We start from the raw sequence: 12,826 nt of genomic DNA on the forward strand, positions 1-12,826 counted from the left end.
CTCCCAGCCCTTGTACCTGGACAGGGGGAGGAGTCGTTGGGCACCCGAGCCCCCTCCCAGTGTGGAGACAGGGGGCTCGTGCCTGTCCTAGAGCCTCCCCTTGGGTGCCTTGGAGTTGCTTCTCCTCGAGTCCTGGGTCAGGGTCTTCTCTCTGGGAGGAGTAATTCAACGTGGGCCTGGCACTGTGCCCTGTCACATTTTGGGGGTCACTGTGTTCTCTGGCCCAGCTGGTGAGGTGTGATTCTGGGTATGACAGCATTTTGGGGAGCTACAGGCTTGGGTGTGAGTGACTTGTGTCTCTGGGGTGCTGAAGGCCAGGGTGCAAGGGCCTGGATGTCAAAGTGTGTCTTAGGGACACAGAGGCTAGCCAGGGACAGTCTTTCCAGTGTGGGCCTTTGGTGTCCAGAGAACTGGAGCCGGAGGCTAGTTCAAGGCCCCAACCCAGGGTAGACAGCTATGGACACCCTCACTGAGGGAGCAGGCAGGACAGACTGGGATGCTGGGAGCTCCCTTCTGCTCAGGGAGGCACCTGCACCCCCCACCCAGCCTCCAGCCCCCCTAGTTGGGCAGCGAGGGTTGGAGGATTGATGTGAAAATGAAGATTGCCTGTTGGGAAGGACCAGTTTGGAGCCAACTAGGGCCATGGCTGCTGGGGATAGGGGCTGCAATTCCTGGTGCACTCAGGAGCCCCTTCTTCCAGGAAAGCGTAGGAGAGGCACAGGTGCAAAGTGGGCCTGAGTGGCCGCCTCTGCTTGCCTGCTTCGGGCCTGAGAGGATGGGGGAGGGGATACCCCAGGGGCCTGTGAGCTGCGAGTGCTTGGTAGCCACGAGTGCTTGGTAGCCTGGGCGCTGGGAGGCTGCAGACACACCTGTGAAGACAGCTGGTCCCTCAGACATACAGCATTTGGGCAGGGGAAGGGGACACAGCTGCACTTCACCCATGTGCCCACCTGACACACAGTCCGACACGGATCTGCACGCACAGGCAGGCAGCTCACAGAGTTCCCAGGCAAGTGTGCAGACAGCTGGCAGCCCCCTGCCTGCTGTCACAGACCTACCCAGGGCAAGAGGGCCAGTTCCCTCCTTTCAAGCAGCTGGTGCTGGAGAGGGCTCCTCTGGGCAGCCCACTGGCTAGCCTTGGGTCTCTGGATGGGAGCGGCCCCCTTGAGGCCGCCCACAGGAGTGGGGAGCAGGCAGCCTGAGCCCCGCATCAGTCTCTTCTGACACTGCTTCAGTGGGCGTGCATCTCTTCCCAACCCAGGGCCACAGCCAGAGATGCCCCCCCACCTGGGGCTCCCAGGTTCCTGCCCTGCATGTTCCTGCCCTGCATGAGGGATGGCTCAGATCCAGGCCTGCCTCTGCCAGTCCCTCCCAGGCCTGTCCCACACCCTTCCCCTAGGAAGCAGCTCCAGGGGCCCCTTCTTTCCAACCCCCACGTTTCTCACTCAGAGGCTGTCTCCCCCAAGCCCCATGCCAGGTCCACAGGTATGTGTACCTCATGGTCACGGAAACTCCAGGGCAGAATATGAGTGTGTATGTGCCTTGGGGACCCTGCACAGGGGCCCTGCAGGCCAAGCACCTCCCAAGAGGAGGTGCTGTCAGAGGCTGAGTTTTCAGATCTGTGTGCTGTGGAACTGGGGTGGGCTGGCCGAGGTCTGTAGTGTGGAGGAGGTATGTTCTGTCCTTGGGCAGGGCGGGTGCCAGGGAAGCTGTCCTGGTCCTCAGCACCCCCATCAGCCACCCCAGACCTGCCCTCCAGGTGCCTTGGGGTGTGGCTGGGGTGCCAGTGTGTCCCCACGCCCGACTCTGTGCATCACGGGGCTGAGGCTGGCATGCAGCCTGGGCTCCATTCCCAGCCAGCCGGCCCTGGCCTCCTTCCAAAGGGCAGTCTTCTGGTCCTTGCTTCCCTCTCTTCCCATTCCACAGACAAGAAGCAGAGAGAAAAGCATTGTGTCTTCTTCTCAAAAGAAGGGAGGTGGGAGGCTGGGCGCGGTGGCTCACGCCTATAATCTCAGCACTTTGGGAGGCAGAGGCGGGTGGATCATGAGGTCAGGAGATGGAGACCATCCTGGCTAACACGGTGAAACCTCATCTCTACTAAAAATACAAAAAATTAGCCGGGTGAGGTGGTGATGCCTGTAGTCCCAGCTACTCAGGAGACTGAGGCAGCAGAAGGGTGTGAACCCGGGAGGCGGAGCTTGCAGTGAGCCGAGATTGCACCACTGCACTCCAGCCTGGGCGACAGAGCGAGACTCCGTCTCAAAGAAAAAAAGAAGAAGGGAGGTGGGAGAGGAGAGGCTGTCAGAGCTCCTAAGCCCTGTGCTTGGGCTGCAGAAGGGCAGAGCTGAGACTTCCCAGCACAGCACACGCCGGACAGGCTGTGGCTGCCAAAGTGAGCCCCGAGCTCCAGCTGACACGCGGAGGCCTGGCAGACAGGCGCTGCACCTACAGCCTTGGCCGCACGCTGTGGTCATTGGTGTTGGGGGCAGCCCGGGGCCAGGGCAGGGTCTTAGCAGGGGCCTTGGACCCCATGCCCCACCCCCTGCCCAGCAGTGCTGAGTTTTCCCACTGAGCTGTTGTGGAGAGAAAGGAGGGGACTCAGCGCAGGCCCAGTGGCCGGTGAGGGGGACGGGGGCTTCCGCCTGGGTTGGGGGATGCTCCAGCTTCCAGACCCTTGAGGAGGGGGCACTGCCCAAACTGAGCTGGTGCTGGGGCTGTGTGTTTGAAGGTGATGGTGGTTCTAGGTCTGAGGAGGACACCCTCCTAACACCTTCATCCCCAAGCTCCGGGCTGCGTTTTGGCATTGGGAGGGAGGAAGTCCAAGGAGGCCCCGGTGACTGAACGGAGGAGAGGGAGTCAGTTAGATGCTCTCAAGGGCTCTGCCACCTCCTGAAGCCAGCAGCCTGTTACTACATTTTAAAAAGCCTCCCGCCCACTGGAAAATCATCAATAACTTTCCTTTTTCCCCTGGGGGTGGCAGGACCTAAAAACACTGGAGGAGTCCAGAAGGGCCTGGGGCTGGGCCAGAGCCAGTGTGCTGTGCAGGGTGGTACAGGCGTGTCCGCCGCGTGTGTGTGTGAGCTTGGGGCTCAGCTGTGCTCTGCAGGGACCACACGGGGCACGTCTGCGCTCCCACCCGAGGCACCCACCGCTCCACACACTTGTTCCGTGGGTGCAAGGGAGATGGGAAGAAGCAGCCATGTGAAAGATGCCAGGCAGGGCTGGTGGAACAGAGGACCTGGGCTGGTCAGGGCTCCTCGTCTGGTGACCCGTGAGCCCCAGGCCTGCAGTCTGCGAGGGTTCAGCTCAGACAGTTGCCAGTTGCCTTGCGCCCGGCTGCAGCTGCCCCTGAGCTGGGCTGTGCGTGGCGCTGATGAAACAGAAAAGGGCATTCGCTTGTCAACATTGGCGTCGGTGGCAGGGTGTGGTGGGGCAGAAGGTTCACAAAATATGGGTGGGACTGGCAGCCAGATACACGGAGGTAACGTGCACTTGAGTGCACGCCCACTAGAACCAGCCCCGGGCCACAAGCAGATCCCAGGAGACACGCGGGGCCCCTAAGAAGGGAGCTGGGAGTGAGGGGCACACAAGCCCGGGACGGGGGCCCCGACTCGCCCTGAAGTTGGCCAGGACCCTCCAGCATTCTCAAGGGCTGTGGTGGGGTGGGCAGAGGAGGGCTGAGCCAGTGGGCGTCGTCTGTAGGGGGATGCCCAACTGAGGCCCCATCTCTCAGCTCTCCTCTGGGTCTCTGGCCAGCTGTGGCTCCTGCTGGCCCCAGGCCCATCCTGGAGGTGGGTGGAGGGAGGATGGCTGCTCCGAGGGCACCTCCGCTGTGCCTGGGGCTGGGCCTGGGGTGTGAGGCCAGGGCAGACCCCCGGGAGATGCAATGGCCCGGTCCAGCCTCACCTTCCTGTCCTCCTGCCCCACCAGAACCGGGGGCGGCTGGCAGACAAGAGGACAGTCGCCCTGCCTGCTGCCCGGAGCCTGAAGAAGGAGCGGACTCCCAGCTTCTCTGCCAGCGATGGTGACAGCGACGGGAGTGGTCCCACCTGTGGGCGGCGGCCAGGCTTGAAGCAGGAGGATGGCCCGCACATCCGTATCATGAAGAGAAGGTACCTGGACCAGGGCCGGACAGGAAGGCACAAGGCTCAGATGGGGTTGGAGCTTCCGGCCTTCAGCGGCTCAGATGAGAGCGTCCACACTGGCCTCCCACACTTCCCTCGGATGCTGGTCTTTTTGGGGTCCTGTGTGGGTCGCAGGCAGGAGCTGTTTCTTCATCTGTCCCCTCTGGTGTCCCCTCCCACCTCTGCTCTGCGGCGCTCACTTGCAGGAGGCAGGTTGGCAGCAGTTGGGATCCAGAGGTCTACACCTGCCTGGGCCAACGCTCCAGCTACCCCTGCTGACCGGCTCCCAGTCTGGCCAGAGCAGCTCCAGCAACAAGGAGCTCCATTCAGGCTCATGACTGACTGTGCGGAAGCAGCCTCGGCCCCTACCTGCTGTAGAACGCCAGGGCTCCTCTGAGTGCAACAAGCCGGAGGGAGAAGGGGCCTCGGTTCTGTTCTCCTGACGTCTGTGTCTGCTGAGGCAGGAACTGGTCCATGGGCCTCTCCTGGCAGGAGACCCCAGCACGTTGAGCCAGTAGCAGATGGTGCTGGGCACAGCAGCCGCCCCCGTTCACTGCCCAGGGCTGTGGCCCAGCAGGGCACTGACCCGAGACAGGTCTGCTGTCCTGAGGCTGGGGTCAGGGGCCTCCAGAGCAACATGGACCTTCTGCTTCCCTTCCTGCAGAGTCCACACCCACTGGGACCTGAACATCTCTTTCCGAGAGACGTCCTGCAGGTAGGAGCCGTGCTGTGCGTGTAAGAGGGGGCCGTGACTCCCCTCCCTCCCTCCCTCCCACCCCTGCCCGTGGCCTGCTGGCTGCTGTCCCCTGTCAGATAGCGTGAGCTGATGCTGGCTGAGCGTCTGCCAGGTTTGACGTGTGCTGCAAGGTTGTCCCCCCGCCCGGGAGGCAGACAGTGTCGCACCCAGTTGAGACTGAGGGACCCCAGGCCCAGTCAGAGGTAGATGTCGGCGGCAGCACAGGTGTGAGTTCTGGGTAGCCCGGCCCTAGAGTTGGCGTGCACCTCCTCCCATGTGAGACTGGCCATTTGAGCCCAAAAATGAGGCTGTCACCTCCCCCTTCCCACCCTGCTACAGACCCACCAGGAGGTGAGAATGGTGTGTGAGTGGGGCCTTGAAGGATGTGTAGGAGCTCACTGAGGCGAGGGGATGTCTGCGGAGGGTGGAGGAACAGGGAAGGGCGTGTAGGAGGGAGGAGGAGTGAACCTGGCAGCTGTGGTTCAGTTGGATGCTGAAGGCTCGCGGATGCTGGGCCTGTGGGCGCGGTCCTCTAGGCGGGGAGCCCCTGGAAGTTCTTGCGCGGGGCAATGACCAGGTGTGCGTGTGGAGAAGGTCCCTCGGAGGCCCTCCTGGCAGACGGGGGATTGGATTCAGGCTGTGGAAGCAGGACAGTAGTGGGTGCGATTCCAGGATGTGGGAAGCAGATGAAAACGAAGAGCCCCAGGGAAGAGGTCAAGGCAGTTGGGGGACCCGAGTTCCTGGCTCCAGGGGGAAGCGGGTGGTCAGTCTGTGAACAGAGCCCAGCCGTGGATTCTGTCAGTGGGGTCAGGTCTTACCCTGTGGCTTCCAGGGCAGCAAGGCAGGAAGGGGGCGTCCGCCGCAAAGCCAGCTTCCCGGGGCCAGAGCGGTGAGGGCCCAGGGGACCTGCAGGTCCTGGCTCCACGCCAGATGTGTTATTTATGTCTCTGAGGATGTCTGAATCTCAGAGCCGAATTACAATAAAAACATCTTTAAACTTATTTCCACCTCATTGTGGGGTTGCCAGCTCAACTGATCATTTTTATGAACTGTCATGAACATGGATGACATTTTATGAGCCTTTTACTTGGGACACTACAGAATAAATTTGTCAGTGAGGCCTGCAGGGAAACCCAGCCGCGGTTCCCCCCGCTCCAGTAACGGCTCCTCCTGCCTGCCGCCCCTCCTCTGTCCACCTGGCCTCGGGAATGCAGCGACCCTCAGCAGCACTGACGGCTGGCAGCCTGGGGTGCCCTAGGAAGAGGCCAGGTCTTCCATCCTGCATGGGCCCTAGAAGGGGCTAGAATGAGTTTCTGAATCTCCCAAGGGCGAGATTTCGGTCAGAGGGGAGGGCGTGCTGGGGTCCCCGAAGGAGAAGGCGCAGCACGTCTGAGTGGACTAAACCCCCGTCTGTGGACCTGACCCTGGTGTCTGGTCAGAGTGGGTGGTGGTCCCTGAACCCAGGGGCCACAGTGGCCCCAGGCCGTGTCTGTGTTTCTTTCGGCCTGTCCCTGGGTCCGTCTGCCTCTGCAGGCTCCCACAGAACCTGTGCGGGCTCCCACAGGTGCCTCTGTGGCCAGGCCACCTCCATCTGTGTGTTCATTTGCTCCCATCCATTGGTCTCCACCCATCTGTCCGTCTGTCCTTCCATCCCTGTCCCTCTGTCTGGCTGGCTCTGCAGTGACCACCTGCCTTTTGGAGCCCGCAGAGCCCCAGGCCATCCTCCTCTGCCTCAGGAACCAGGGCTGGCAGATGCTCCTCAAGCCATTGTTTGCAGGCGGGGGCTTGGCCCCTCTCTCCTGGGCCCCTGAGCTGGTGGAAAAATGGGCAAGGGCTGGACTGTGTGGTCATCACTGAGGGGCAGTGGCGGGAGGCCCCTGCCTGGGGAACTGGGGTCACACCTGCCAGGCTCTGGCCTCCCCCTCACCCTCTCCTTCCTGCACCTCCTGCCCTGGCCCTGACTGCGTCTCCCAGCTTCCCCACCTCCTGACCTGCGGCCCAGCTGCACCACAGAGACCCTCAGGGACTTTGTTCCTTGTGCGAAGGAGGGTGCAGAGGGCATTCTGTGGTTCGAGGACCATGTGCTGATGTGCCCCGGGCCAGGTTCCTGCGTCTCCGCTCTGGCACGTCCAGGGCGTGTTTCTTTACATAAAACTGGCATAATTGGTTCACTGAGTGGCCAAGTGACCAGAACAGGTTTTCAGGGGCTGGGCCAGGCCAGGCTGTGTCAGAGCCTCGGGAGTAAACTCCAAGGTAGAGACCAGGAGTGGGGAAGGCGGGTGGCACCCAGTTCCCCCCCAGGTGCCCCTGCCCAGCCACAGCCCCTCCACCCAGCTGTCAGGCCCTCCCTCACTTTCCTTCTGGGCGCCAGGCTCAGGGCTCACAGCCAGCCCCCACCCTCTGGAGTCTCTGGGAAGCTAGTTCTCCTCCTGCAGGCGTCCCGGGGACACCAGAGGGGGGACCCCTGGGGAGAACTCCACGGCAGCTGTGGCTGCTGCCAGGCCAGCCCTCGGCCCCCACCCCATGCTGAGGCCAGCAGTCCTCTCCTGACACCCCCGCATCGATTAGGATCATGGAAGGGATGAGACTCGCTGCCGATTAATCCCATAAAGTACTTACTCCCACCCAGCTGCCCTCCTGTGTGCCTGGGGAGGGGCTTGCGTTCCCACTGGGGGCCGGTGGGGGTGGGGAGAGAGCCGGCATCTGGGTCTCCTGGAAGGCTTGAGAGCCCAGCCTGGGAGTCTTTGGTGCTCGGCTTAGGGGCAGCCCTGGATTAGCCCAGCTCCAGCCAGCCCAGGTCAGGGGGGCTGGGGGCTATTTAACGAGGTTTAGGGTTGGCTCCCAGGTCACTGCGCCAGGAGGCTGCTCCGTTACAGGTGGGCAGGGGCTGCGCTGCAGGAATGCTGCTTGGGGAGCGGCGCCTGGACCCTGAGCCCCTTCTCTGCTGACCTGGGGAGAGGCTCACGGAACCGGGAAGGGGTGGAGAGCCGTGCTCCACACAGATCCTCCCATTGCTCTCTGGGACTCTGTGGATGTGGGATTCGGCTGAATTAGCAAGACGAGGAGAAACGAGGGAACAAAAGAGTTAAATGCATGTTGATTCCAAGCCCACACCTGCTTGGGGGACAGTGGGAGGTCGGAGCACACAGCCCTGGTGCCTGGTGCAAGCTGCATGTGTCTGCTGGTGCTCTGTGCGCGTGCATCAGCCACAGGACTGTACTCTGGGCTTCAGTTTCCTCGTGTGCAGAAACCGGGGGTCAGGGAATGGTTGCAAGTTTTCACCGAAATTCATGACCAAGGGGCTGGCAGCTCGCATGTGGCTTGTCCTCTCCTGGGGCCTGTCCTGCGACTGCCCCTGTGCAGACCAGCCTCTTCCCGTGCGGGGTCCCTCTGCCTGGTGGGCCCCTTGACCCCCTTTGAGGCAGGGAGTGAGGTAACAGTGCGATTCCCTCCGGAGGGCGTGAAGGCAGAGCCGCTGGTGCTCCACACAGAGCAGCAGTGGGGTCCCAGTGCCAGGTTCTGTGTCGCTTTGGCTTGCTCCGTGGGTGTGCACACAGTGGCATCACAGGCCACATGCCGAGGTGTGGGCACAGCCACGCGGCACTCAGAGGTCGCCCCACGATCACACGCAGAGCTAGGCACTCCCTGTGCCCAGGCTGGGCTCCAGCCTCTCGCAGCTGCCCACGGGGTCAGCCTTTCCCGCTCTCGTTCTGCAGCCAGGACGGCAACCTTCCCACCCTCATATCCAGCATCCACCGCAGCCGCCACCTCGTGATGCCCGAGCATCAGAGCCGCTGTGAATTCCAGAGAGGCAGCCTGGAGATCGGCCTGGGACCTGCAGGTGAGGAGCACAGGGGGCCTGAGGGCGGGGTCGGGGCTGTGGGGCCAGAGGACAGTGGCGTCTCCACTCAGCACCAGCAGCCTTGGCAGGCAGCCAGAGAGGCAGGAGGAGCGGCCTGTCCCCCGGGGCTGCATGTGATGGTAATTGTGTTAATCCCAGCCAGTGGGGCAGACAGGAGGCAGAGGCGGTGGCTCCGCTGTGGCTGCCTCCACTGTGGCTGCCGCTGGGGTGGGCTTGGAGTGGCTGGGGCCCTGCCACCCCCTCTTCACAGAGCAGACGTAGGCGTGGCCTCAGAGGTTCAGAAATGCACACCCTGGAGGAATGCACTCACTCCCACAGAACCGTGCAGCGCACGCCTGACTGGTCCCGCCTCCTAGGGCTCCGGGAGGAAAGGGGGTCCCAGGTCCCGCCTCCTAGGGCTCGGGGAGGAAAGGGGGTCCCCGGTCCCGCCTCCTAGGGCTCCGGGAGGAAAGGGGGTCCGGGAGGGAAGGGGTTCTGGGAGGGAAGGGATCCGGTGCCTGAGGGAGGTGCTGCTGCCTGGTCACAGTTGTGGGGGGATAAGGGGAACCTGGCACAGGACCTCAGAGGGAGGGGGCAGTTTGGGGACCCAGGCCCCCTCAGAGGGCACTGCTGTAGAGAGGGGCACAGCAGAGCCTCAGCCCCAGGGCAGGCTGTGAAAGGAGGGGGTCGCCCCTGTGGCCCTGTGGACCCCGGGCAGGGGTGTTCCCAGCAGGGCCTGCATCTCTTGGGAAGGTGGGGTGGGGGAGGCCGCCCCCATCTGTGTCCCCCGTCCGCGTTCTGTGCGCCTGGGAATGCCTTTGTGGGACTGGGTGGGGGCAGCTTCTGATGCCGCGTGGAGGACAGCTGAGAGGCGGTTGATAAAATCTAATTGCCCCATCGATTGGCAGAGCTGAGGGAGCCCCACAGTGATTGAGATATTCTGAGCCAGCAGGCCCTCCCTCTGTGCCCTCACACAGGGAGACCTCCTCAGGTACACGCGTGTGCGTGTGCAGGCATGTGTGTGTCTGCAGTCCTGTGGGGTGCACGTGATGGGGGCTGCCCGGCAGGTCTCACCCACGGAGTCAGGGCGTGTTCATGCACTTCCAGGCTCCTAGGCTCTACAGGGCCCGTGTGTCCTGTGACCCGTGTCCAGGTTTCCCACGCACACTCCGTGTCAGGGCCTGGCTCGCTCCCTGGAGCTTCCTCTTGGAGGGGGCGTTCACCTCTTCTCCCTTCCTGTGACCCCAGAAACCACACATCTATGCTGTTCCCAGCCCGGGCCCTCCCGCTGAGCTGCACCTCCCTGGGCCCTGGGCTGCCAGGGACTCAGAGCAGGTCTTGCATCTGCCTCTGTGAGACCGCTGGGGTCCACAAGTGAGGAGCGAGCGTGGCCTCATCGGCCTTCCTGCGGTCTCCTGGCAGGCCCCCTTCCCCCTGACTCCCCCACCCAGTCACCTCCCCCAGGCTATGAGGAGGCCTTAGCCCCCCACATGAACGGAAAGGGGAGTTTCCACGTGTAAAATGGAAAACTGATGGTCAGGAGGTGAGAGGCCTTGCTAACCCTGAGGGCATGTGCATGGTGGGCCAGGCAGCAGGTGCGGAAAAGGGCCAGGCTCCTCCAGCCTTGGCCCACCCCTCCCAGCCCACTGAGCTCTGGCACGTCCCTGGATCCGTGCGTGGCCAGGTGCCCCCCGCCGCCCACGGGGCCCAGCCGCCCAATCTGTCACTGAGGCGGGGACCCTGGACCAGGCCATGGGACTGACCCTGTCTCTGGGGCCGGGCCTGACAGCGGCCGGGCCAGGATCAATAAGTTATTAGCACCGCTCTGTCAGCTGTAATGTGGGATTGATCGGTGTGGCCACCGCACTTCCCCAGCCTGATAAAAATGACAGATTAAGGGAATAAGAAAAAAGAATTAGGCCTGGAGCTGACGGCAGGGCTTGTGGGGGGACGGGCTTGGGAGCCCCACTGCCTAGGCCTCATGGAGGTCTTGGGTCACAGGGGGGTGGCCCCTCACCCCACCCACCTAGAGGCCACATGAGGATGAGGAGGGGCCAGAGTCGGAGGCACTGGCTGGCCCAGGAGACCCCCAGGGCATGGAGTCAGGGGCTTGGGAGGAGCTTGGGGTAGGTCGGAGATGGGTACATGGATGGTATGGTCTGGAATGGGTGTGGTCAGCAGAACCCAAGGGAGGACCTCAGGAGAGTGGGCTGGGCCTGGCCTGGGCCTCCCCTCTGCCACCTGCTGGGCTGGCCTCCTGGCTGAGGAGGTGGGTGAGGCTACTGGGAGGTGCACCCCAAGAGCCCAGAGCCTGGCTGGGCAGGTGGACAGGACGTGACAGCCACACTAGGGTGCTAGCTCAGGCAGGACTGGGCCAGAGAGGTGGACTTGGGCCTTCTAGGGGCAGGGATGGGTATGACCAAGTAGGAGGCCTGGGAGTGGAAGGGCCTCAAGGTGGCCTGGGGGGCCCACAGGCCAGTGACTCACAGAGCAGGAAGAGGTCAGGTGTGAGGTCCTTCCCGGCTTGTCCTACCCCATGCTGGCATGTGACCCTGCACAGCCTGCCCTCACCCCTGTCCAGGAGGGGAAGGTGCTGCCCAGTCCAATCAAAAGCTTTTTATTCTCCTCCAGGGGGATGATGTGGGGCTCATTAACTGCACAAGAAGCTAGGCTGGCGGGTGGGGCAGCTGGGTGCCTGCTGTGGATCTCTTCTGCACACATGCACCAGCACCAAGGCCAGTGTCAGGGCTCTCCTGGGCCCCTGCCCCACCACAGCCAGGCGTGATGTCCTCTGCGCTGAAGGCTGGGGCTCCCAGGGCTGGACAGGCCTGTACTCACCAGGACCAAGGGCCCCCTGAGAGATGGTGGGTGCTGTCCAGGCTGAGCTGGAGCAGGGGCTGGGTCCCCCTTCCACTCCTTGAGATGCAGGTAGGCACTCACTACCCTCCCGCAGGTGACCTGTTGGGCAAGAGGCTGGGCCGCTCCCCCCATATCAGCAGCGACTGCTCTTCGGAGAAGAGGGCACGAAGCGAATCCCCCCAAGGTAAGAGTGTGTCTCTTACAGGTCACCAGGGGAGGGGGCAGTCCCCAAGGGTCCCTGGATCTCAAGCAGGGGCTCTAGAGGGGGTGTTCCTCGGCAGTGCCTGGAGAAGCCTCTCACCCCGGGTCCTCCCCAGTAGAAGCACTGCTGCTGCCGCCAGAGCTGGGGCCCAACATGGCCCCGGAGGACCACTACCGTCGGCTCGTGTCGGCGCTGAGCGAGGCCAGCACCTTTGAGGACCCTCAGCGCCTCTACCACCTGGGCCTCCCCAGCCCCGGTGAGGACCCACCCTGGCATGATCCCCCCCAGGAATGAGCCCTCATCACCTCCCCACCTACATGTGCTCGGCCATTCCTGTTGCTGAGGCTCTGCTGACTCCAAGGCCAGGCTGGATGCAGGTCCCTGGAGGGACCCTCTGCCACACGTCCTGCCCCATGCCCCCTGGGGCGGGCCACACCTCCATGTCCTCCAGGCCCCTAGGCTCATGGGTGACTCACATTTTATATATGGAGAAATGGAGTCGGGGGTGGACCAGGTGAGGGTGGACGGTGGGCATTTCAGCAGCACCCCCGGAGGAGAGCTCCTGGACCCTGTGGTCTGTGAGTTGTCTCTCCAGCCGGGGGACCCTGACCTGCCAGATGCCTGCCCCGGGAGCCTGGGGAGGGGCAGTGAGCAGCACCGCAGGGCTGGGTGCAGCGGGCATTTTGCCACCAGGACTCCCCAAGTGCTGAAGAGACTCCAGCTAGAGGGGCTGCCCCTTCCCTCGGGTCGGCTCTGACCCTGTCCACCCCACCTCATGACGTTCTCCAGGGTCACTCCGGGATGCAGTCGGACCTCCCGCCCGCTGCACTCAGCCTCCCAGGCCCCAGCCGCCCGCCTGGCAGGGGAGCTTGGCTTTTCGGGCTAGAGGTGGGTGGGGGCGCCGGGAAAGGAGGCAGGATTCCTCACACCAGGCACCGTCCCCCAGGGCAGCTCAGGCACCAAGAGCCTGAATAATTCACCAAATGTTAATAATTTAAAAATCCTCCTTTTTAATTGCTTTCCCTGCTCTGCCTGGGGCCGCTCTGCTGGCCGCGCGGGGGAGG

At 63.1% G+C, this 12,826-nt stretch overlaps 1 protein-coding gene across 1 annotated transcript in view; it reads left to right on the forward strand.

Annotated features, from left to right (window-relative positions):
• The first annotated feature begins 3,450 nt into the window (after positions 1–3,450).
• SAMD11 (sterile alpha motif domain containing 11) overlaps positions 3,451–12,826 on the forward strand; it is a 13,698-nt gene continuing 4,322 nt past the window's right edge. Inside the window, exons 1-7 of the mRNA XM_012001994.1 lie at positions 3,451–3,481; positions 3,757–3,791; positions 3,931–4,112; positions 4,789–4,839; positions 8,577–8,701; positions 11,655–11,744; positions 11,881–12,018. Of these exons, the coding sequence (XP_011857384.1) occupies positions 3,451–3,481; positions 3,757–3,791; positions 3,931–4,112; positions 4,789–4,839; positions 8,577–8,701; positions 11,655–11,744; positions 11,881–12,018 (652 nt within the window). The remainder of the gene's footprint in view (positions 3,482–3,756; positions 3,792–3,930; positions 4,113–4,788; positions 4,840–8,576; positions 8,702–11,654; positions 11,745–11,880; positions 12,019–12,826) is intronic.

The sequence above is a fragment of the Mandrillus leucophaeus genome, unplaced genomic scaffold (genome assembly GCF_000951045.1).
Source record: "Mandrillus leucophaeus isolate KB7577 unplaced genomic scaffold, Mleu.le_1.0 Scaffold672, whole genome shotgun sequence".
In the NCBI taxonomy this organism is placed as follows: domain Eukaryota; kingdom Metazoa; phylum Chordata; class Mammalia; order Primates; family Cercopithecidae; genus Mandrillus; species Mandrillus leucophaeus.